The sequence below is a fragment of the Brachypodium distachyon genome, chromosome 1 (genome assembly GCF_000005505.3).
Source record: "Brachypodium distachyon strain Bd21 chromosome 1, Brachypodium_distachyon_v3.0, whole genome shotgun sequence".
In the NCBI taxonomy this organism is placed as follows: domain Eukaryota; kingdom Viridiplantae; phylum Streptophyta; class Magnoliopsida; order Poales; family Poaceae; genus Brachypodium; species Brachypodium distachyon.
The window spans coordinates 58,710,732-58,735,319 of NC_016131.3; the positions used below are offsets into that span (position 1 = coordinate 58,710,732).

At 45.6% G+C, this 24,588-nt stretch overlaps 5 protein-coding genes across 6 annotated transcripts; 4 read left to right on the forward strand and 1 right to left on the reverse strand.

Moving 5' to 3' along the window:
- The first annotated feature begins 841 nt into the window (after positions 1-841).
- LOC100823095 (quinone-oxidoreductase QR2) lies at positions 842-1,860 on the forward strand. The gene is made up of 2 exons (XM_003557648.3): positions 842-998; positions 1,096-1,860. Exons 1-2 carry the CDS (start codon positions 976-978, stop codon positions 1,685-1,687), a joined length of 615 nt encoding a protein of 204 aa, XP_003557696.1. The 5' UTR covers positions 842-975; the 3' UTR covers positions 1,688-1,860.
- A 1,008-nt stretch (positions 1,861-2,868) lies between these two features.
- On the forward strand, positions 2,869-10,586 carry LOC100823404. The gene is made up of 16 exons (XM_010230170.3): positions 2,869-3,008; positions 3,899-4,312; positions 4,454-4,679; positions 4,759-5,007; positions 5,103-5,218; positions 5,367-5,462; positions 5,549-5,636; positions 5,868-6,094; positions 6,860-7,044; positions 7,322-7,521; positions 7,871-8,203; positions 8,335-8,436; positions 8,800-9,097; positions 9,541-9,689; positions 9,947-10,231; positions 10,378-10,586. Exons 2-16 carry the CDS (start codon positions 4,008-4,010, stop codon positions 10,567-10,569), a joined length of 3,051 nt encoding a protein of 1,016 aa, XP_010228472.1. The 5' UTR covers positions 2,869-3,008; positions 3,899-4,007; the 3' UTR covers positions 10,570-10,586.
- Positions 10,587-11,174: 588 nt separating this feature from the next.
- On the forward strand, positions 11,175-12,873 carry LOC100832296. Its single transcript, XM_003561468.4, has one exon. It carries the CDS (start codon positions 11,218-11,220, stop codon positions 12,700-12,702), a length of 1,485 nt encoding a protein of 494 aa, XP_003561516.1. The 5' UTR covers positions 11,175-11,217; the 3' UTR covers positions 12,703-12,873.
- A 90-nt stretch (positions 12,874-12,963) lies between these two features.
- Positions 12,964-14,716, forward strand: LOC104581755. Of its 2 annotated transcripts, XM_014902658.2 has the most exons (3): positions 12,964-13,562; positions 14,107-14,203; positions 14,377-14,716. In XM_014902658.2, exons 1-3 carry the CDS (start codon positions 13,275-13,277, stop codon positions 14,406-14,408), a joined length of 417 nt encoding a protein of 138 aa, XP_014758144.1. In that variant the 5' UTR covers positions 12,964-13,274; the 3' UTR covers positions 14,409-14,716. The 2 variants fall into 2 exon arrangements, with proteins under 2 accessions (XP_014758144.1, XP_014758142.1); XM_014902656.2 differs by lacking the exon at positions 14,377-14,716 and having other exon boundaries at positions 12,965-13,562; positions 14,107-14,338.
- Positions 14,717-17,420: 2,704 nt separating this feature from the next.
- Positions 17,421-20,561, reverse strand: LOC100832608. Its single transcript, XM_003561469.4, has 2 exons — positions 19,600-20,561; positions 17,421-19,190 (listed from the first exon to the last, which is right to left on the reverse strand). The coding sequence occupies exons 1-2, from the start codon at positions 20,428-20,430 to the stop codon at positions 17,661-17,663; spliced, it is 2,361 nt and encodes a 786-aa protein (XP_003561517.1). The 5' UTR covers positions 20,431-20,561; the 3' UTR covers positions 17,421-17,660.
- Between the last annotated feature and the right edge of the window lie 4,027 nt (positions 20,562-24,588).

Sequence of the window (24,588 nt, forward strand, 5' to 3'; positions counted from 1 at the left end):
TTTGGCCTTTTCTTTGGGAGGTGTTTGGATGAACGAGATGGACAAAATACCATGACACTAATTCTCCCCGTAGTTCAGGTCAAAGGCGACGTACATGGATGTTGCTCCTTTCTTGAATGCGTTGTTGTGCGGGCGCCGTTGATATCCACCCTTGGGGGCGTGTTGTTTCGGGATGAAAGTTTAGAATTGGATTTAACTTTTATTGAAATTTAAATATGTAAAAGTTCTTGTATTGTTTTTTTAATAAGCCATGCTTTGAATGGTTTTTCTTATAAACCGTTCCAATCATTTCTAAAAAATAAAAAGATTGAAGGAGCACTTTCATCTAAAAACTTGAAGGAGCACTTTACCCTTGTAAGGAAGGTTACTAAAAGAAAACCTCCCCACAGTTTCCTCTGGTTTCCTTTTTCCGTTGTTGAAGCAGAGATTCAGGATAGTTGCGTCCATCATCATCGATCAGCTCTTATGATTCATGATTACACATGTAAAATCAAGATTAGGTCCTACCTAATCCTGCTGCTTTATCCTAATCCTGTCGCTTTATCTCAGGATATTCCACATGGTACTACCAGTACAGTGGGTACGTCAGTAGCGACGCCACGAAGACGCCACGAATCGATTGGCAGTGTCCAGGTTCTTTCTTTCTTCACCGGCCACACCCATTCTTTTACTAATCAGAAGCCCTTGGATTAAGTTTAATGATGCTGATTATGCAGTTGTTTACTTACTTATTATGCCTGGATAAGAATAAGATTGATGCTAGTACTTCTGGTCCTACTCAGCAGCCTCTGAATTTGCAAACATTAAGATCATGGTTGCCAGCTGCTTCCCTATAAATACAGGCGCCTCTCCATCTTCTTCCTTCACCAATTCATACAGTCTCTCCTTCTCAACATCAAGAACAAGCAGCAGCAGAGCAACTTAATTAGAACACAGTTGGAGAAGAACTCTGCATCTGTCTAGCAGCAAGCAACAATGGCGACCAAGATCTACATCGTGTAACTAACTAACCAATGCTCTGCTTCCCCTCACTCTTCTTCTTCTTCCTTGCCTCTCCCACCATTCTTAACTGTCCATCTCCATGAATGCCTGCAGGTACTACTCGACCTGGGGCCACGTGGCGACGCTAGCGGAGGAGATCAAGAAGGGCGCCGACTCCATTTCCGGCGTGGAAGCCACCATCTGGCGAGTCCCAGAGACGCTGCCGGAGTCCGTCCTGTCAAAGATGCAGGCAGCGCCGGCGCGGGAGGACCACGGCGTGATCACGGCGAGCGACCTGGCGGACGCCGACGGGATCCTGTTCGGGTTCCCGACGCGGTTCGGGATGATGGCGGCGCAGATGAAGGCCTTCTTCGACGCCACGGGCGGGCTGTGGCACACGGGCGCCCTGGCCGGGAAGCCCGCGGGGTTCTTCTTCGCCTCCGGCACCCAGGGCGGCGGCCAGGAGACCACGGCGCTCACCGCCGTCACGCAGCTCGCGCACCATGGGATGGTGTTCGTCCCCGTTGGGTACACGCATGGCGCCGGGATGTTCGCCATGGATGAGGTCAAAGGGGGGAGCCCATACGGGGCTGGGACGTTCGCCGGCGCCGACGGGAGCAGAGTGCCCTCTGAGGCCGAGCTCGCCTTGGCGGAGCACCAGGGGAAGTACTTCGCCGGCGTCGCCAAGAAGCTCAAGGCCGTCTGAGCTAGCCAGGTCTCGTCGTCAGCAGGCCAGGCCCGTGGATTACACAGTGATGGATGATTGTTGTGATTGAATGCAGGATTATTTATTTACACTTCATAAACTATAAACTGTACTGCAATTTGTATTCTTGTTTTGGAAAAATAATGGAGTACTAAATTACTCTCTCCGGCCAATTGTGTTTGCTTATCAGTTTTGACTTTGACCGCCGATTGTCTTAAGATCCATAGTGGCGTGCAGAGCCGCTCCAGCCGTCCAACTCATGTTCATGGATGTCAACTCCTATGCTACATCATGCTATCAGGGTCCTTTGAAATCGCAAACCATCGCATGGCGGTGGTGCCAATGGATCGATACAATTGAAACGAGCATAAACAGAGACAAAACTCACTGATAAAGTCCTTCAAAATTAATCAACACCGATGTTGATCCATCCTTCGTATCTTTACAAATCTACATGTATTTAGTCATGATAAACTTGACTTCTTTTATTGGTTCTAAAAAGCCACATGAGTCGTCCACATTCAATAATGAGAACCTACGATGCGTGATAAAATCGTTGTTTTGTTGATGAATCGACGAGGAAAAAAAAGACGAAAACACTGAAAGACGGACCACAAGAACGAGAACTTCATGGAATAGGGCAATACCTACACCAAAACAAGTATGGAACTGAAAAAACAATTTCTATATGAAACCATCTACACTCACAAAAGAACACACAAACCTACTACAACGATTAACAACTATTTTGTTTACAAAACTAGACGTTTTCTTTTTTCCAAAAACGAAACTACGGAGTACATGCTAAGATACCAGACAGTGAAGACAGTGATCCTTAGTTCCCTTTGCCTCCCAAAACCAAATTGACTATCGGAGAACCGCCAAAGATCCAAGATTTCCTGCAAAGACGACGGCTAATTTTTTTTTCTGTGGTGGCTCTCGACTTAATTGACGTTTGCAAAAGAAAAAAGAAAAAAATGCTGTCTGCTTTATATAAACAAAGGTCGAGGTGCATGTGCAGCCCAAGAAGCAAACAAACACGTGGTAGCTTTGCGTTGGGTTGCAAAATTGCAATCTTGGCATCTGGCCCTGCCGCCTGCGGGATATTCGTTCTGTTCCTGGCCATTTCCTCCTTCTCCGTCGTCTCCAATCCAACGAACCCCCCCAAATCGGAACCAAATGCCCCTCCTCCCCGCCTCAATCTCCACCCACCGGATCAGGGAACAACCAGCTGCCGCCCCAACCCCCCTTTTTTTTCTCTCTTCTCCGGCGTCCGGTGGGGCATTCCCGCCGCCGGCCGCCGTTCCCGGCGGTCGCCCAGGTGCGCAACATCCATACCTTTCACTCCTTTGTTGTGTGCAATCTTGCCACGACTTCACTCCATCCTTCTTCTCCTTGCTCCCCTTCCTGCACGCACATGGGCACGGCACGCCGGCAAATTTATCAATCGGTGGTCGGCCGGCCTAGAGATTATTAGTTGGAATAGGGGAGATAGATACCTCCGGCTGCGTGCCCGCGCTTTCCTCTCGAATCAGTCGAATGCCGTGCTGACCAGTTTACTTTATTTCGAATAAATATCATGCTGATTCTGTCTGGGAAAGAAAGAAAAAGAAGAGGGAGATATGTGATGCTAATTTAATGAATCTGCTTCAAGTAGTACTCCTGTCGTGTTTTTTTTTTTCAATTCAGCACATGGGATTTTCTATAGTCCTATAGCTATTTTCAACCTTTCGAGATAAGCATGCAGTAGGTTAATATCTGCTACGTTCCACTGTCACTTTAACTCTGAATTGTTTCAGCAACTAGTAGTACTTGTCAAACTAGGTGTTCATTTAAAGGCACAATATCAACACATTTATTGGTTTACTGAGTACATCCACGGTGTCTTGCTTTGGCACATTTGACTAGCTATTTTGCATGGTACATTGTGCAGTTTATTTTGTTTTGTTTTGCTTGTGTCATATGTGTGGTACTGGGATTGGATGCAAATAGTTGTTGGCAATAGGTGTGTAACACTTTTTTTTTTTGTAATGCCTGTACTACCTTCCTGGTCGAAAACTTTAAAAATGCAAAATAAGCAATTCAGCCGCTGTGGTACTGTTTCTCTTCAAAATAAGATCCTTAGAGTGAGCAATCATGTACTTTTGACATTTTTAAATTTATGTATCAACTTTAGTTTTCATCAAACCTGACAGCATCTAATACATGCAGAGCATCAGTTCAGCTTGAGGTTTCCAGACTTCAAGGAACACCTCTAGTGCATTGTGCACAACATTTATCTGAGAAAAGCAGCTGCATTGTGTAAAGCAACATTTTTTTCATGGGTTCAGACAAGCAGAGCGGTAGCCCGCTCTTGGGCACCCTAAAAGTGGGAGGGAGGGTTCGGACGATCCTAACACATACTTATCCATATCCTCATGAACACTCGAGGCATATCATGACCGCGGTGATAATTGGGTGCCTATTTTTCATCTCTTCTGACAATATGCATACTCTCATACATAAACTGGACAACAATATCAAGTGGTGGTCCATGTATGTTTGCCTGATTGGTTTCTTCTATTTCTTTTCATCTCCTTTCCTTGGAAGAACGATTCAGCCGAGTTACTCAAATTTCAACCGATGGTAGGTATTTGTATTTAGACTTCTTAAGGACTCAATTTAAAAATTCCTTTTTGTGCCTTTATTGCACCACAGAATCTATGCATATCTACTTCATTAAGGTGTTAGGAGAACTGAACTGTCAACTATATTGCACAACTGCAGGTACGTCGCTTGGATTTGCTTTGCATCCCTGTATCATCTCCCCAGCTTCCAGTCAATGGGAGTCGATATGCGCATGAACCTTTCACTTTTTTTGACAATATATTTCTCCTCTGTCCTTTTTATCCTCGCCTTTCACATCATATTTATTGGTCTCTGGTACATTGGACTGGTCGCTCGCATGGCAGGAACAAGACCAGGAATATGGACTATAATACAGAACTGCACTGTATGTTTACTAAAATTATATATTTGCTTCTATTTTCTCCATATTGCTCCTAGGAAGACTAACTTTGCATCTCTTTCAGGTCATCAGTATTGCTTGCTGTGTATTCTACAGTCACTGCGGGAATCTTGCTGTGCACAAAAGCGAATCTTTTGCCAGGAATTCTGATCCAAGTTTGCTTGCTTTTCTTAAGAATGAAAATGGAACCACATGGATATCGAATTTTCTCTTTATGAATGAGTTAAAAGATCAGATATGTTCATCTTGGTTTGCTCCAGTTGGATCTGCTAGTGATTACCCTCTTCTGTCCAAGTGGGTTATATATGGGGAGGTAAAACAGGATTCTCTTAAATTCATCTACTCTTTCCTCTCATACTTTGTTTGAAGACATCCACGCTCCACTTCTTTGATCTTGTTATTCTCCAGTTAGTTTGCAGTGGATCCTGTGCTGGCCCATCGGACGAAATATCTCCTTTGTACTCACTGTGGGCTACATTTGTTGGCCTTTATATTGCCAACTTTGTTGTGGAGAGATCAACTGGGTATGTGCTTATTGTTTTATGCAATGCATAGTTTTATTTGTGCTCTGGTTTTGTTATAGCGGAAGCTAGTCAACATTCATTTCCAACTTTGTCTCGCTTATGAATAATGGGTCTGAGTATTTCTTATAATCCACTGCAAATACTTCAGATGGGCTCTTACTCACTTGTCACCAGTATCAGAGGAAGAGAAGCTTAAAAAACATATGAAACCAGATTTCCTGGATATGGTACCTTGGTACTCAGGGTAGGGCCCTCTAAGCTCCAGCAAGTTAGATTCCTGACGGGACCAATGCAATTATGGAAAATACCTCACTTCTTCAACTTATGCAGGACATCAGCTGATTTATTCAAGACAGCGTTTGATCTAATGGTCTCTGTAACTCTTTTTGTTGGGCGATTTGACATGCGCATGATGCAGGTACGGGGTGCTTGGTGTGGAATTGACTATTATTCAACACTTCAATAAGTTGCAAAATAATGTTGGTAGATCATCCCCGTAGGCTGTAGCTGCTCTATGGTCATCCATCAGATTTTCCATTTCAAATTCCAGCATCATATACTTCTGCCTTTATCTTTGAACACATTCATGTGTCTATTTGAACTTGATGAGTGCATTCTTTTCTTCAAACGTTTCTACATTGTCCTGTAGGCTGCAATGAAAAATACAGATGAGACTCAGAATGAAGACCTCTTGTATGACTACTTCCATGGAAAAGAAGACCTTTGGTTTGACTTTGTTGCAGACACTGGTGATGGTGGAAATTCATCATATACAGTTGCCCGGCTTCTAGCTCAACCATCCATTCAGACTGTAATTGGGGGTTCTATGCACACTCTTCCACGTGGAAAATTGCTTGTCATTGGCGGAGATCTTGCGTAAGATTGTTAAATCAGATTTGGGTTTTCTCTGCTTTCTGTTTATCTCTTATTTACAAATCATCTAGCTGTCAACTGTTACTTAGCCAGTAGGGTCACATAATTGATTTGTATCGTAATACCATGGAACTTATATAGCCAACTGATGCTTCTAACTGAATGTTGGAAGATCTATCTAGGCCATTAACCTCTTGGTTGAGTTGCTCTCGTTAATTTTTTCTGTTTCCTTGAATGAAATCTATAATATCTACTTTTCTCTCCCTGTATAATGATATGCAGAATTCCTGCCATCTGTTCTTTATCTTAAATGTTATCTTGTCTTGTTAGCCTCCACCATGTATGTTGTGTTTCAAGCAGTATTCACTCACAAATGAGCTGGATAAGTTTGTTCTGTGAAGTAGTAAAGACCTGAGTTTTGTTTAGTTAATTCTTTGTTAATGATATTCACCATACAATTAGCCTTCTCCTGTAGTTTCTGGTTTCACTCTGAGATGAGGCTTCATCTTATTGAAGCATCACTCAACATTTTGTTGTTTCTCTATTCTATAAGGTTTTGTCCATGAATGTAACTTCTTTTAAAAAACTTCTTATTCTTTATAGCATGCAGATAGATATGTCTATTTGGTACCATTTGCACCTTCATTATCCATCCATACTCCATATTGATTCAATCCAAGCTGGACATAACTATCTCAGTTGTATTATTTCATTGTGGATCATTTTCATCTCCATTTATTTATTTTCTGTAATTTGGAATACTTGTAGGTATCCAAACCCTTCATCATTTACATATGAGAGACGCTTCTTTTGTCCTTTTGAGTATGCTATGCAACCTCCGCATTGGTATAAGGCTGAACATATAGCTTTGGACAAGCCTGAGGTTCCTCCAGGTGTATCAAAGATGAAAGAATACAATGGCCCCCAATGTTTCATAATTCCCGGGAACCACGGTTTGTCCTCTCTACTTATATGGAACTTTACTACTCCCTCCGATCCTAAATTGTTGTCGAAATATTACATGTATCCAGACACTTTTTAAGAATAGATACATTCATATTTGAGCAAATTTGAGACAAGAATTTAGGATCGGAGGGAGTACTACTTGATTAACCAAGTGCATCTCATTTTACTTCCTTTTGTATGGACTCAATGTCAAGTATGTAAGAAGATGATGCATGATTTTTTGTCATGGAATTAATTTCCTGGTTTTCTTACCTCTTATAACAGACTGGTTTGATGGGCTGCACACTTTTATGAGATATATATGTCACAAAAGCTGGTTAGGTGGATGGATTCTGCCTCAGAAGAAGAGTTATTTTGCATTGCAGCTTCCCAAGGGTTGGTGGATATTTGGTCTTGATCTAGCTCTTCATGGTGACATTGATGTATACCAATTTAAATTTTTCGCAGAACTTTGTCAGAATAAGGTGCATTTTTTCTTTCCTTGTTTATCCTTCTGTTCTGAACGGGGTTTTCAACTACTGTTTCTTGTGCTACAATACACAGTTCTTTAATTACTTCAACCATGTGCACTGATAGGATAACGTTAGAAGCAATACGCTGACAGAGATTTTTCTTGAAGACATATCGCCTTTTCCATTCTAGGTTTTTTTTTTCTGCATGTTAGTTTGTTATTATTTTTGTTTCATTGGTTCCTAATGATTAATTAACCATTTTCATGTAAATATTTTCCTGAACATTTGAATTTCTTGGGAGTTGAAGATAAATTTTCATTTCCAGATTTAATTGATCAGCTACATTTCTAAAGTTCTGCAGGTTGGAGAGAATGACTCTGTGATTATTGTGACACATGAGCCAAACTGGCTCCTTGATTGGTATTGGAAGGAGACTACAGGAAAGAATGTCTCACATTTAATTCAGGACTACCTGCATGGAAGATGTAAACTTCGCATGGCAGGGGATTTGCATCATTTTATGAGGCATTCTGCGACACAGTCAGACAAACCTACTTTTGTGCAACACTTGCTTGTCAATGGATGTGGTGGTGCCTTTCTGCACCCAACACATGTTTTCAAAAACTTCGAGAGATTCTCTGGGGCTACCTATGAGTGCAAGGCTGCTTATCCATCCTATGATGAGTCTAGTGGGGTACGTAGTTCCCTATGTTAACAGAATAACTGGATCTCTAGCATAATTAGCCTGTTGCTCAGATCAACAGGCTTGTGTGTTCTATAGTTATCAATTGTGAAATGAAGATCTTATATTAACTAAATTTACAGATTGCACTCGGTAACATACTGAAGTTCCGCAAGAAAAATTGGCAGTTTGACATAATTGGTGGTTTTATCTACTTCATACTGGTATTTTCAATGTTCCCGCAGGTCAGTTACTATCTCATAAAGTGTAATTATGTTCCCAAGTATTCTACCTCAAAAGCCTTTTAAGTTTTAACTATGGAAAATTTAGGTATATGCCACTGCAAAGTACTCAATTCCGGTATATGCGACTACAAAGTTTCACTTTTGAAATATGCCAAGTATTCATCAGCCTAGTTATTACTTGAGTAGTGAAATTGACTAATATTTTTTTTCAAGAATGTAGACCAACATTACATATTCTAGTCATCTTCATGATGCTGTAGTGATTTGCCTCATTGCATAGCTAGGATGTTCTGCGATGCACTATCAGGCTGAGGAATCTCAGTCTAATGATGAGTTTCTTGATTCTATTTCTGTGTGTTTCAGTGTAATCTTGTTCACATCTTGAATGAAGAAACATGGTATGGGCGTCTGCAAAGCTTCTCAAGTACAATATGGAGTGCTTTGCTCTATATTTTTGAACACTCTTATGTCTCTTCAGTGGGAAGTCTGACTTTATTGATGGCATCATATTCATTTGTACCATCCAAACTCACAAGGAAAAAAAGAGCTATTATCGGTGGCCTGCATGTTTTGGCGCATCTGACGGCAGCTCTGCTTTTAATGTTGCTCATGGAGTTGGGCATCGAAGTCTGTATACGGAATCATTTATTGGCGACTTCAGGTATGTCATCTAATATTGTAGTCCCCACCACAGTGCTGCAGTTAAAATCCATATTTTAGGTTAAGAAAAATGCATGTTCTTGCTCCCTTTTGAAATGTAAAAGGATTTTATGCAATCATTTGAACTTGGGTTATATTCATTTTATGCTTTCCAACTGGACACGATAGTAAGGTTGAATATTATATACCTCAAAGCATGAATAATTTGATTTGTCTAGAGGAAATCGACAAGGTCAGGTGGAGAAAACTATTTCACTCAAACACATCTATGATGACATACCCTAGGGGTTTAACCTTAACAAACTATTACTGTAAGCTCCACTCCACAAAACTAAGGTTATTTGGCTAGGCACCTATTGTTTTTTTCTGACTTCTTGTATTTTCATCCAAGTGGAGTGAATTCAAATGCGATTTCTTTGTTCTAAAATCTGCCTTTTGTCATAGGTTATCACCCTCTATATGATTGGTATCGGTCAATGGAAAGCGAGCATTTCCCAGACCCAACTGGTCTTCGTGCTCGTTTGGAACAATGGACACTTGGACTATACCCAGCATGCATAAAATACCTTATGTCAGCCTTTGACGTCCCTGAGGTGATAAGATTCTTTCTCAAAGCATTTTAGCGTTCCAGTATGGATGCATTGCATTTTTGAACAAATGGATTGTACTTGTACTTGAATTCATATTTTTGAACTTTGTGTATATACAAATTACCCAGAAATCACCTTGTGAGCTCACAAAAAGATTTCCAAATGTTGTTGGTTTATATATAATCTCCAATTTTCGTCTTCTTCCATCCGCCTTATGTAGATTACCTTACCGACAACTTTATCTTGTATATTTTTAACAGATCATGGCTGTGACAAGGATCAACATTTGCAAGAACGGGATGATGTCTCTTTCTCGGAGTGTTCTGATCATGTACTACACTTCCGTATTTATCTATTTCTGGATTTTCTCAACTCCAGTTGTGTCTCTCATATTTGGTAGCTACCTATACATATGCATCAATTGGTTCCACATACACTTTGATGAGGCCTTCTCGTCTCTGCGCATCGCAAACTACAAATCATTCACAAGGTTCCACATTAAGAAGGATGGTGATCTTGAAATATTTACACTTGCAGTTGACAAGGTAACATTCGACCTGTCCCCCATCTGTTCAGATCTGCAATCCGTTCTTTGGTGTTACCGTGAATGGAAATATACGTTTTTGGACATCATAAACGAAATGCATCTGTAGATTCCTACATAAATAAACATGTTAAATGTGGTGAACAGGTCCCAAAGGATTGGAAGCTGGATCCTAAGTGGGAAGCAGAGGAAAGAGGGCCGCATCAGCTCAGCCACGACCGGAGGTACCCTAGCAAGTGGAGATCAGCCTCATCACCGGACCCCGTCAGGTCGGTACGTGTCGTCGACCATTTCACCATCACAAGAACAAGAGCCCCAGATCCCGAGACCTCTTGCTGATCCCATACATCTCATCACCACCGGTGAAGGAGTCATTGCTCGAGAAACTAGCAATCGATCGTGCGGATTGTTAGTTCTCGTCCGAGATCCAGCTGACCTAAGTTGACAGTTCCCTCTATGCTGACTTCCTCTCCAGCATTGCAACCTGTATAGCAGAGATCTACTTGTGCACTAGTTGTACTTATTTAGAGACATGACAAAGAAGAAATTTGTAGTTCAGAAGAATAGGTGGAAGAAGAAACAAATAATTTTTTCGTTTTTTACGTGGGGCCACTATCAGTGGCACTGAGAAACGGTCAGCCTTGTAAACACACAACCTTTGTATCGGACAATTTTTATCCGTCAGGACTTTTAACTGGTTGGCATGTCAGCATGCGTCCTAGAAATTTCACTGTTTGAGGTACACAGAAACTATGTGCATGGTTCGTTGCTTGGATGCCACTCGTTCATCTTTTTTCAAAGTTATTCTAAAGAACTTCCAAAGCTTGCAAATCTGTAGCTTCTCCAATCCTAAAGTCTGGAGATGATGAATTCATGATCATTTGGGGGCATCTTGCTTTGCTCACTGAAGGAGCAAAGCATCTCATATTCAGCTATATATGAAACTGCAGGCTGGATAGGTATCTTGTAGCAAGTAAGATCATAATCATGGCGGCGATGCAGAGCGGCAATGATGATCTGGTGACGAAGCTGCTCCACGCCTACGATGAGGAGGACGAACGTGGCCTTGTTCACGGGGCAGACCTGGACGACATCTTCCACATCCTCGGCGCCAACAAGGAGAGGATCCTCCGAGCTTTGGCGCCGGAGGCTGAGAAGAAAGCAGAGCTGCCGGAGGGGGAGAAGAAGGAGGAGCTGCCGGAGGTGGAGAGGAAGGCGGAGCTGCCGGAGCTGCTGCGCAACATCGACTTAGCGCACCGGCAATGGAAGGAGCGCTCCACGCAGCAGCAGCAGCCTGCGTCGAGCAAGAAGAAGGCCATGGCCATAGCGTCGGTGATGAGCGACTGCAACCCTTTCAAGTCCAAACCATCTTCATCGCCGACACCGCCGCAGCAGGACGCCGGCGCCGGATCAGGGCCGGCGATCTCCCTGGAGGACTTGCTGAAGCAGACCAAGGAGATCCTCGGCAACGCCGGTTTGAAGGAGGAGACGGTGTACTACGAGTGGACGACGAGCTACGTGGACGAGAGCCGGATCTACGGCTGGGAGGAGGACGCGGGCAATGTAGTCGACGCCCTCGTCGGCGCCGTCAACGAAGAAGAAGACGACCAAGTGCTGTTCAGGGCGGCGGGCATTGCCGGGATCCACGGCAGCGGGAAGACGGCTTTGGCGCAGAAGGTGTTCGTCCACGACCGCGTCAAGGACGCCTTCCCGCTCCGGCTCTGGGTCTGTGTCGGCCCGCCGGACCACTTTGACCGCTTCTGCCTCCTCTACCGGATGCTCGACAACCTCGGCCTCGACACCGGCAAGCTCGAGTCCATCGTCGACTCCGCCGCCGTCGTCGTCAACGCCGGCGCCGACGAACACCGCAGGACCGAGGCCAAGATCGGCGTGCTGCTCTTCGTGCTCTACACGACGTTGTACAAGACCGGGTACCTCATCGTGTTCGACGACATCAGGGCGCACGGCGGTGACGGCGGGTGGTACAGCAACCTGACGCTGAACCCGCCGAAAGACGGCGAGTGGTACGAGCGGCTGGCGTACGGCTTGCCCAAGGCGAGGAAGAGCGCGGTGCTTGTGACATGCCGCCGGGAGGAGGACGCGAGGATCATGGTGCGCACCGGCGGCGTGTTCCGGCCGCCGGAGATGGGGGTGGAGGAAGGGTGGAGGCTTTTCAAGCGGGAGTATGAGGCGGCGAAGAAGAAGAAGGAGGCGAGCGGGTGGAGCTGGAAGGAGGAAGAAGACAAGCTGTACAAGGAGCTGGAGGAAATGAAGACGGAGATCGTCGGCAAGTGCCTCGGCCTGCCCGTCGCCATTATCGAGGCCGCCAAGGGCTTCTCCGTCCTCGAGCATCAGCCTGGTGGAGAAGATGATGTCGCCGGGCCGGCGGAGGTGAAGGTTAGAGGGGTGGAGGAGGAGGAGACGAGCAAGATCCAAGTTGCTCAGACGACGCCCACGGAGCCAGCTGATTAAGTGACTCTCTTTAATTTGCGTGTTTGAATGTTTTGTTTCTCACTGATTGACTGTTGAGGGTGATTTTATTCTTGTTGTGTGCTTAGTTTTTAATTTACCATGGAGCTTCGATATGGTGTAATTTTTGTTTGACCTGCCAGGGTTGTCTTTTCATGCAGAGACTTATGTATACATCAGAATTCGTAATTTCCACTCGCTCTGGACCGTCCGATCGAAGCATTTGTTAACGTCTCAGATTACTGTTCCGATTGACCACGGCACCACTCCACGCCTCCACCCATGCAGTCCTGCACGATTCCAAGCCGCGTCGCTCCTCCTCCTCGGCAGTTCCAAGCCGACCGAGCCCCCGATTCTGCTCCCGGCGAGGAACCCCCAAATCTCAGATTCACTTCTTCCGATTTGAAACCACTCCTCCCGACGCGACAAGTCCTACGCCGCCGAGTGGCTTCCTGATCCGTCGCACGAGGAACATCCCTCACCGACGCGCGCGAGGAGCGGGCCTCATCGGTCCACCGCTGCCGCGCGCCTCCCTCCTCGGATCGGTCCGCCGCCGCCAGTGGCCGGAGCCGCGGATGCTGCTGTCCCGCCCGTCCTCGCCGCGTCGACCACTCCACCTCCTGCTGCAGCGCCCACGCGCCGCCCTATTCGGCTTGCCGGCCACGCAGAAGGTTCTTGCCGAAGCGGCGGCCTTGGAAGGCGGCTCGCCGGCTGCAGTGTTCAACTGGGAGAACACCGTTGATGCGGAGATGGTGTACATGGATGTGGCCGACGAGCCAGCACTGCGCCGGCAGCCCAACGGCGTGCCGAAGGGCATAGGGCTGGGCGCCCGCAACCTGTTCGACGATTTGCAGAAACAGACGGTATGAAATTTTGTGTATTGTCGAGGTTAAGCCATGATCGAGGTTAAGGTGCAACGGTTAGTGTGTATAAGAACTGTATAATGTGCTGCAAGCTGCCAAGCTGCGATCGCTTTCCGGAGGTATTTCTCTGTGATACTGATATCTCTCTTGGCTGAACAAGTCATGTGTGCGTAATCACACTAGCACCACTTTACATGATCTTACGACAAAATTCTTGTAACCTGGAGAGAGATCTGCTGCAAATAACAGATACCTCAGTCAGCTTGTATTTGTGAAAATATTCTTCTTCATAAAGGTAAAACTTTGAACATAATGTCCCACTGCAGGATAGTTATGCTCTATTTTTTTTTACCAAGTAGGATAATTATGCTCTATATACCATGCAATACACCAAGATTTTTTTTCCTCTTGTGGTTCAACAATTTCCAGTACAAAGTGCTCTTAACAATGCTTAGATAACAATAATAGAGTGTTACATTTTCTATATTTGACCGTGTAAGAAAAGCATGATTTGCTATATGCTAATGTCGACTCTATCGTCCAGGTCAAGGTCATTGCAAGCATAGTAATGTTCGAGCGAAGGCTTACTCTGAAGGGTATGTTACAATGGAAAAGACAGATGTGCTACATTAGGAAGCCTTGCTACTTCCCTTTTTTTCTGCTGAATATATCAAAACATGGGCCAATATTTACTACTTTGCATCCTGGAGTATTCATGTAACCAAATTTTGAAGAATACATTACTGAATGATAATTAGATTATTCACTTTTGGCAATTGCTAAAAAGTATCAGTACAAATGCTGTGTCTTTTTAGGCGGGAAGAAAAGGTCTTCCATTTATTATGACATTTGGAACATAAAATATCTCAGGAAGTTCAAATGGAATGATCTGGTTGGTGAAATAGGTATGTCGAAACTAAATCTGTGATAGCTGCAACTTCTGCTTGATTTATGTGAACTGTTCTATAGGTCATCTAATCCTTGGAATACAATGCAGCTGACAAGATTCATATTAGGCAGCAGAAAGTACACTTAGCGATAACAGCTGCAAAAGAAACAATGTGATCACTATCTCTCTAATAATGTTGTAAAAGTCCTGTAGACAGTAATTTATTCAAGAGCGAATAAAAAAGGTCTGTATTCTGTTTTTTAAACGCCCGCAAGACTGCGGCCAAATCCCATTCAAAGCAAACGGAACAAGCTGCGTAAGTTCTGAACAGGAAATAAAGCTAAAGCTATGAGGAAAAGTCTGTTTTCTTGATTAACATACTTCGAGCTAGCATAATGTAAGGTCTCTGTTGTATTCTTGTGACAGCTGTTAAAGTTAATTTATGTTAAATGCAGCATGTTATTAAGAATAATTTTGAAAATATGTCAACATATGTATGCTTTAGTAATAAAAAATGAAAAGATTGTGATACGTGTGATCTATGGCCTATCCAGTTAAGACCATGCCACCGCTGAGATAAGAACGGATATGGTATTATTTGATCCAAGAAAATACATGATACTCCTGTACATATATCTCTTTAAACATTAGTGAATTTTTATTGTCTGTAGCAACGCATAGTATAGTTTTATTTAAATTTTAACTACATGAATAAAAATGATAAGATATAACCAATTATCATCGAGTAAGAAATTTGTGGTTAAAGTATGAGGATTTTACATAGCGGAACATTTCAGTCCCAATACTTTTTCATAGGTGGTCTATATAATTTGAAGACGGGAGATATTGTTGTTTGAGGGAGTGGAATGTACAAACATTCAGAAGAAACCTTTTTAAAATGATATTTGGTGATAGTCAAAGGAGACCAAAGAGAGAAAGAGTAGTCTGATGCATATGTCATTGAGCGTATCATTTTATTTTGATGTTCCGTGACATCGCACGGGCATTTAGCTAGTAAGAGTAATGATGGTCTCTCCGTCATTCTCTCGCTCATTAGCCAACAAGGGGAACATAAGGCCGAGAAATTTCCTCCTCCGAGAAAACATCTTAAGATCTCAGCTATTGGATGGAACCGAAATTTTGATCAATCTTCCACTAGGCCCCCAAGCATTAAAGAGGCCATCTTCTCATTTGTGATTTCTCATCCTTCTTCTGAATCATCAGCCGTTCAGTCTTGACAAAGTTCATCTTTAAGTCAAACGTAGCTTTAAACACTTAGCAACTTGGAGGTCACGGCATCATCAGCCTTCCTCTGGCCTAAAGTTGAAGTGGTGAGTGTGAAAGGGCGTATACGAGGTAATTGCCGGTGTCCCTTTGATCAGTGCCGGTCTCTGCTTTAAAACATCCACGACAGTAGATTCGGTATTGTTCTTTGGTACCTAGAGTCAACATTAAAATTTAAAATGATACTTATAAATGATTGTATCTTTATACTACTGATTTTGGATAATCTGTTATAACATATAAAAACACTTACAGTACATAAATGTTTCTTAAAAAAAGGCACTTAAATGCGATGATGTCTGTTCTCTGTCTCTATCTCTCTGCTACCTAAAAAGGTTCCCCGGTCAGCCTCCGTCTCCTCCCGCCGCACTCCGCCGCCGCTCCCGCAATCTCGCCGCTCCGCCCTCCGCCCGCGCTCCGCCGCAGCAGTTACCGCGCCCGTCGCTGCCTCCGCAACCCCTAGGTTTGCCTCTCCCGGCGCGCTCGTCGCCCCATATCTCCGCCGCGACCGTCTCCTCCGCATCGCCCGTCGATCAGGTCGCTTGCCGCCCGTCCAAGATCCGCCGTCTATGACCCCTTCGCCACCCACTTTGACACGGTGAGTCATTAACGGTGGTCATTTCTTTTTGTCTGTGGCAAATTTCGAATTCTTGCATCTCATGACCAACTAATTCCTAAACAACGCACACGTTTTCATGCAATTTTTGTATTATAAAAATCTGGACGTTCAGCCACAATGTATGTGACTGCCAGTATGAATTTGTATCTGACTAGCTACAATATGAATTTATTTCTACTAACTTTTCAGTTTTACACAAGAGTGCAATTAACAAGAACCACAGTACCACGTTTGATTCTGCTTTTTTTCCCCCCTCAAAAGAGGCTCCCTTCTACCTAATCATGCTTCAGCTTGTCGTCAACATAGTACTGTAATTCAGTTTTGCTTAAAGGATTCTGAACTGATGTTTATGCTCCTTCCTATCGCGAGCACTGACTCTACCGTCTGTACACTTCTGCATAGGTAGAAAATCTGATGCTCACAGCATGAGAAATAGAACTGGCATATGTTACAGATAAACATGAAAAGTGACTCTGTACCAATTAGTAAACAAAACGATCCTGTACTAATGCATGACTTTTACATCATCTTCTGTGCTGATTTTAAATAACTAAAACATATCTCAACTTTGCTTGTCATGTCTATTACTGGTACAAAAATGAGAAGAGGAAATGTGTTCGAAATAAGGCCGGGTTATATGAATCTGTTCAAGTTTTTTTATTTTCGTATGCTGTCAAACTCTGTTTTTTTTTTCTCTTTATCGACTACACAACATCATATTTTGCTCTCATATTAAATAACCAGGAAATAACTTTGCTTGGAATGTCTACTACTGGTACATCTTTACATCATTTAACATGTTTTCATAAGCAGTTATATTTTGGAAGAAATAGCTCATAAGGAGTGTGTGTTAGTTTTCAGGTCTGTTACAATAGATTTAAAACTACCAAATCTAGTGCTAAGTGCTAACAACCCTGGCCTTATCAACGTGACCATGGAGCTCGTACATATCGGTACTGGTACATATCAAAGTCCGCGACTTATGTACTCAGTTAAATGAGGACGACGATGGTTATACATTGATCCAAAACTTGGAGAGGTGATGGAAATCTGACAAAATTCAATCGACTTAATTCTCCGTAGATGACAAGCCATACATATATCTCGTATGCCAGAGAAGTTAGGCAGTTTTACTCTCCTTCAATCTAATGGGCAGGAAGCCAGTGAAACAATTTTAAAGTGAGATAACATTACAAAAACAGAAACAACACATATCAACCGATAATTGACCGGAGAAACAAAAATCAAGTAGTAAGCATAAAATGACAGAAATTAATTAGTCGAGAAATTAAATTGAGCAATATGGCTACTGGTCGCGGACGATGAGCTTGGCCTTGGCGTCTCCGGCATGGATCTGGTACATGTCGCCGAGCCCCATGTGCGCCATGAGGAACCACACCAAGGTGATGAGCTCGCCGCCGCGGCTGAGCTGCCGGACGTGCGTGCTCCCCCGGCACTTGCCCGCCGCATACGTGAGCATCTCTGCCCACACGTTGGCCACCACCTTCCACATCAGCTGCGCATCCAGCTCCCTCAGCACCTTGGCGAGGATGACAGCGTCGAACAGCACGGACTTGCACCGGTCCCCCTTCACCTCCGATGGCTTCTTTGTCGTGTTCACCTTCAGCAGCATCCTCCGCGCGTCGTCGTGGTTAGGGTCATACGCCGCTGCCGACTCGAAGAACCGCTTCGCCTCCGCGCATGTGTCCCGATACCGGAGTAGCCCAATGCCCGCCGTCGCCGACAACATCTCCGGCTGCTTGATCAGCAGGTACAACATGTACTCTGACAAGGTCTCGCCGATCGGCTTTATGTTTTTCTCCGTATCCTCGTTCAGCACGGTTTTCTCGTTTAGCGTGTGGCCGCATAGGTCTGTGGCGATGTGCCACAGCAGCAGGGACTCGTCGAACTCCTTATCCGCATCGACGCTGTCCATGAGGATGGCGAGCTTTTCTTCAAACTTTTCTTTGATGACCTTGTCGTCCTTGCCCTCGCGGGTTTGTTGTGTCATTTCCATAAGCCTCTCCTCGATCTCCTTACGATGCCCCTCGAGGACTCCCTTGCCGCGAGAGCTGCACGTCTCCTTCATTTTGTTGTAACGCTTGCTCTTGGCTTCCATGGCCCTCTTCTTGAGCCCCTCGAAAATGAATTCAAGGTGGGGGTTCTTCTCACCCCCCTCCCTGGAGCAGAGGCTCTCACGGCGGATGAAGAAGAAGTCGTCGAACACCTCCCTGACGTGCAGCTTCTCGGCGACCTTGGTCAGCGCCCGGATCACCTTGGGGCTTCCGTAGCGGCGGAACATACCGCCCTTCCTATAAGGGTCCGGCTTCCCCAAGCAGCAGCTGACAAGGTTCAGCTGTGAGGTCCTCCCAGACCATCGCCGGAGCTGCGGCCGAGTCGATCGGATGGCCCGGGCCAGCCAAGCCAGCCTCCGTATCTTCTCGAGGGATACAAGCATCCTGTGCGATGACAGAAGCATGGCAAGCGCGGCGGCATCAAGCGCCACGCCGCCGATGAGCAGGGCATACGTGATGGCGACGTCGATGTGTAGGAAGCCATCCTTGCCATGGAAAAAGAAGATGAGGAGCGCCGAGACGATGCACGCAGAGCCGATGAAGCGGAGCACGTAGCCGAGCCCGAACCTGCTATGCGCCACCGGGGCCTTTGTGTACACCATGTCATAGATGAAGTTGAGCTCGATCTCGATGACCTGGAAGGCATCGGTGAATTTGATGTCGTCGCGTAAGAGGAAGTAGGCCTGACTGGTCTTGCGCTCCTTGTCGCTTAGGATGAGGTTGACGAAGAGCCTACGAAATATGCGGAAGAAGTCGAACGCCTGCAAACAAGTCATAATTTCCATCATCACCTGGAAGATGAGCCTGACGTGACAAAGGAAACGGGCCAGCCAGAACACATGTCATCTGACATTCGACCCACAACCATCAGAAATTCTGTTAAATGGCTTAATCTACCGGATTTGGATTCTTTGAGAGAAAGTTAGTCCAATGGGTGGTGGTTCTCTGATACAATTAGCGATAAGTGTGATTATGTGAAAACCTAAGAAAAAAAATGTGGTTTTCTGAAATTTACTCATGAATAACTGTGATGTGGCTAAAGTGTAGAGTTGCATACTATACACCAAATCAGTTCAATGATACCATGTACAGAGTTGCATGTTTGGATCAAACCGCAATGGATAAATGAGGGCATGCAATTCACCTTATACTTAACACAAAGATATATACCTGCGCCTCGGGCGACTTGTTTGTATTCATGACGAGGCGGTTGGTCTCATCTTCCTCGAGCGCGGTGAGGGCTTGCTTGGCGTCCTTGTCATTGCCGGTGATGACGATCTGGACGGACAGGCCGGCCTTCTCCTTGGCGTCGAACTCGGTCATGAGCTTGGCGTAGTTAGGCCCGGGGTCGGGGTCGTCGAGGATCTTCTCCCGGAAGCCGTCGACGCTGCCGGAGTAGAGCGAGTAGGTGCGCTCGCCGTACTTGAGTATCCCGACGACGAACATGACGACGGTGGCCGGGATCATGGTGTTCCCCTTGAGGGAGCAGAAGAAGATGACGGAGGCGGAGAAGAGCTCGAAGAGGAGGCCGATGAGGTGGCGGAGCCAGAGCTCGTTGTCCTCGAGCGAGTAGGCGGTGATGGTGTCGGGGCCGCCGAGGTGAAGGAGGAGGAAGGGGGTCCAGAAGGCGAAGATGATGGGGCTGCTGCTGCCGCTGTCGGTGCTGGAGCTCGGGGGGAGATTGCCACCGCGCTTCCCGGTGACGTGCATGGTGGTGAAGGTGGAGGTGGAGTTGCCGGAGCTGGAGGAGGAAGAGGAGGAGGAGTGGGAGCCGCCGATGTTGCCCATGTTGTTGAGGAGGAGGCCGAGGGCGAGGTCGGCGACCCAGTCGGCGAGGAGGTAGCAGGACCAGACGAGGAAGCGGGTGGCCGGGTTGGAGGAGCGCTTGCGGACGGGGCCAAAGAAGATGAGGAACACCTGGAGGAGGAGGCTCAGCAGCACCGCCACCCGGATCTCCCAGTCGCTGTCGTCCTGCGGGATCGGCGGCGTGAACCCTCCCATCCTTCTTCGATCCTAATTTTCTGCTTCAATCTCTCATAGATCAATGAGGATGAATGTCTGCATGCAAATGCATGAGACGAGGCATTGAGCTCTAGTACAGTAGTAGTATAAAATGCATGCTCCATCGTTGTATATAATAGCTGTGCTATCAAACAGGGATGCTCCGGCGATGGCCGTACTGGTCGTGGAATAAATCCTTGCCTTCTTAGGCGAGGAAAGTGAGCAGAAAGAACATTCGCATGCGATATGCAGCGTGTCTGTGTCAAGCTAATAATTTATCAAAGCAAAGATTGTTTCTGTCTTTCTTTCTTTAGCTTTTGTCGATCGACCGGGCGGGGCCCCTGGCCTGTATATTGCAGAGTACGCATTCAGGTTAATTTGCACACGCTTGGAACAATATCTCCATCCATCGCACATATGCATATGCACATATGTAGCTAGCTAGCTCTAGCTTTTGCTCCCGTCGGTGGGTATGGCATAGAGATCCCTATATACATGGTGTCCTTGCTAGCTATAGCTAAACGCATATATACGTTCCCCAACCTTTAATTAACCTAACATCCAACTTTCTTACATGCATGTGTCTCCTGATCGTTCTCTTGCTAGTACTGACTGAGCTTTATGTCTTGTGCTAGCTAGCAGCTGCCTCTCTTAGATCTCAGCTCTAGCTAGCTAACCTCATGCATACCTCAGATGTTGCCATATTCATGCATGTATACCTCAGATGATGCGAAATTGAGCTCCACCTTCGACCGACACTGATACATTTTCGGTATTTAAAATAATAATTAAAAACACAGTAAATACACATCAAATTATATACAGCACAGCAAATTATATACAGAATGTATCTCATAACGGAAAAATGTATCTCATCACAGAAAAATACATATAAAGCCGCATCACATCACATCACATCATTTAAAGTATACAAATGTATATAAGCCGCATCATATAAAGCATATAAAGAATACAAATGTATCTCACTTCACGACATTGATTACAAAGTGTCAAAATTCCATAGAAGCATAATTACAAAGTGTCAAAATTTCATAGAAACATATAAAGAATACAAATGAATCTATTGTCGTGGGTGAACCCTAAACACGACTTGTTCCACGCGTTCGAACAAGTCCCCACTAGGCTTGATGACCTCATTGTTTATGAGATGGGCGAACTCCCTTTGAATGTAATAGACGACCCATTTAGGTCGGTGTCCCATTGTCATTCGGCGCCTCCAGTACTCTTCCATCGCCGTGACTGACCCCTTCCACTCAGGCTTGAACATGCTAGCATTCTCCATAAGGATGTGACAGCAGTAGTAGCCACAGAACACACTGCCTGGCGGCTGTTGCTGGCAAGGGAACATGTGGTTGTGGTGAGGCTCGTCTTTATAGCCTTTACCAGCTAGTTTTCCCTTGGTCGCCACTTTCCAGGCAGTGTTAATGAGTGATTTAATGGGTTCCAGAACTTTCCTCGAACACCCTCCTTCGGAAGTAGTGAATCGAAGTAGTACACCGCGGACCAAGGCAAACAAATGAGTATTGTCACCCAATGGCCTCTGTTTTCAAAAGAAACAAACTTTAGTATCTAAGGGTGTATAAGAAAGACTGAATTAGAAAAAACAAACGGTTCCATATATAAAATTGAACTTACTCCAAATTAAGGAAGAAGAGAATGAAGTCGTCGTCCGCGTATTTCTCGAGACATGCCACCAAGTATTTAGATGTCATGGTTCTTGAGGCATCCTTTTCTGGCTCAAGACCGATGTCACCGTAGTTGAACATCGCGGGGTCTAGAATGGCTACTTTTTTTACCTCCAATCGCCGCATTTCTCTTATTTGGTAGGCAGACCACAGGCTTAAGAGGTTGATATCAAGCTTTTGGCGGTTGAAGAGGTGGAACAGTTCGTTGAATTCCACACCAAAGGTGATAGGACGTTCCTAAATGTTCCTGGTTTCTTGGTCAAAGAAGGCATAGTTTTTTGGGATTCTAAGATTGATCTGTTGGGCATGCTGTTGAGAACCAGTTGATGCTTGCATGTAGAACTGATGAAGCTCTTGCATCTCTCTGGACACGGCACGCAGGGAATCTTCGGTGACCATCGGTCTTCCAGGATAGTAAAGAAGCACCCGGTCGAACTCCCTAGCCACGAAATAGGATCCGTCTTCGAATCTCTGGCCTTGATATGGGTTCTTGATGAGAATGTCAGGCCTATTGTCCTCCCAGACTCTAGTTATGTCAGGCACATGGTGCATCTCATCTTGAGTGACATTGGAGGACTCCTTGATGGTCTTGCCGCCGCGCCCCCTCTTTTTATGCCTCCTCTTACTGTCCCATGCCTTCTGCTCCTCTGCCTTGTACTTGTCATCGATCTTGCGGCCACCCATGGACTCAGTGGCACCCAAGAGAGAGAAGGTGGGAGGTTCGCTTCCAGCCTGTGCCGACCCTGTGGTCTGGCTATCTTTGAGCTGTGCAGGAATCGACATTGCGTGCTCTTCATCTCTGTCGGCATCGATAGGAGGAAGTATTCTAGGGAAAGAGCCGAGCGGCGAATGAGAAGTACCTTTGTGGGCGGAGGGAGATGGAGTCATAGAGGGTCGGCGCTGGTTGTAGAGAGATACCAAGCTCCTAGGCCACATAAGTCGGTAGTTTGGACAATCGTCTAGGATATCCACGCCTTCCTCCGGAGGTAGCGGGATAGCATAATCCCGATGCTCCTCGACGACGGAGTCCACCATCACACTCACTTGTGCGTCGTTCATGAGAATGCCGTGCACCAGTGGCGGTGATTGTCTGGGCATCAGGCGGCCAATGGGGCCTACAGGCTTCCCAGGCTTGTCAACATGGATACGACACTTCACCGGTGCCTGCGCGTAACAAGAAGAAGGCATATGTGTGTAAGATCTTTATTCATGAATGTAAGGATGGAAAAGGAGTTTGAAAAGATTGCTTACAAGGATGTTGTCGCTCGGACCCTGATTGTTATCCCGGCTGCCCTCACTTGGGGAAGGTTGGCTAGCGGGGGGGGGGGGGGGGGGGGCGGTTGTATATGCTAGGAGCCGGGCTGTAACCTGGGGTGTAGGTGTCTTCATCCTCCATACGTGTGTCGGAGGCGGCGCTGCTCTTCAGCGGGGTGCTCTTTCGCGGGGGAAGAGGAGGAAGGAGGTTCTCAAATCTTCCACTCCTCCCTCGAGTATGGCGCCAAGGACGGGGTGGTCTTTGGCCAATGCCGACACCAAATGATGGATGGCTTGCACTGCATATTCCCGCGACACCTCTTGAGACACGATAGATGCCTGCTCTGGCGCCTCCACCTTAGCTTGTTCTATTATCTTAGAAGAAGTGGGGAGCTTTTTCTGGACCCTTCTTCGCTTCGGAGCAGGCGGGAAATAATCATCCCAGCAGGCCCCTTCGCCTTCTCCTAGAACACGGCCCGTGTGCTCCGCTTTTTGCAATCCGGCGGTCACAGCCGACTCCCACCTCTTGCTCTGCACGGAGTTGTCGGAGGTTTCTGATCTCTTGCTCTCCTCCCATTTGTGGGCATTTTCCTGTTATCATATAAGACAGGACATGAGTCTATATGGATCAGGAGTGTCATAATTAACGCCGAAAACAACTAAATGCACGTGAACCCTTACCGTAAATTTTTTAACAGGCGGCTGCATTGGCTCAATGCCCGCCCACTGCTCGGGTGTCATGTGCTGACGTGCATATTCTCTAGCACGTTGGTCCTCCAGCATGTCATGCACTGGAGGCACCCTGCCTGCCGCCTCGAGAATTCGGTCCTGCTTTCGCGAGACCTTCTTCTTCCCCTCTTTCCCTGCACTCCCTAGCCTGTGGTTCAAGGGCTTCCTTAAGCGCAGCGCCCTCATGTGTTCACTCTTCGCATCGGCCGAAAATTTCGGCATGACCTATGCTAAAAAACTAGCAAATTTTCTCTACTAGGAGCTCGAAACCTGAATAAAAAACCCACCCGCATATGTACCCCTCGGCACGATGACTGGCCCCTTCTCCAATGACCCGACACAATGGTCAGGCCCACAATTCACATAAATGAAGCACGTATATAAATCATATATAGCATGTATATAGCATAAGTAAACAGCACGTATATAAATCCTAAATTACTCTAACACTAACACTTGTAACCCTAAC

Bases quoted from the DNA above. Each gene is read 5' to 3' on its own strand.
- LOC100823095 (XM_003557648.3), top strand. From the start codon at position 976: ATGGCGACCAAGATCTACATCGT. The intron at 999-1,095 runs GTAACTAACTAA...GAATGCCTGCAG, and splicing joins GCGACCAAGATCTACATCGT to GTACTACTCGACCTGGGGCC.
- LOC100823404 (XM_010230170.3), top strand. From the start codon at position 4,008: ATGGGTTCAGACAAGCAGAGCGGTAGCCCGCTCTTGGGCACCCTAAAA. The intron at 5,008-5,102 runs GTAAAACAGGAT...GTTATTCTCCAG, and splicing joins AGTGGGTTATATATGGGGAG to TTAGTTTGCAGTGGATCCTG. The intron at 7,522-7,870 runs GTGCATTTTTTC...AAAGTTCTGCAG, and splicing joins CAGAACTTTGTCAGAATAAG to GTTGGAGAGAATGACTCTGT.
- LOC100832296 (XM_003561468.4), top strand. From the start codon at position 11,218: ATGGCGGCGATGCAGAGCGGCAATGATGATCTGGTGACGAAGCTGCTC.
- LOC104581755 (XM_014902656.2), top strand. From the start codon at position 13,275: ATGCTGCTGTCCCGCCCGTCCTCGCCGCGTCGACCACTCCACCTCCTG. The intron at 13,563-14,106 runs GTATGAAATTTT...TCTATCGTCCAG, and splicing joins ACGATTTGCAGAAACAGACG to GTCAAGGTCATTGCAAGCAT.
- LOC100832608 (XM_003561469.4), bottom strand. From the start codon at position 20,430: ATGGGAGGGTTCACGCCGCCGATCCCGCAGGACGACAGCGACTGGGAG. The intron at 19,191-19,599 runs GTATATATCTTT...ACTTGTTTGCAG, and splicing joins ACAAGTCGCCCGAGGCGCAG to GCGTTCGACTTCTTCCGCAT.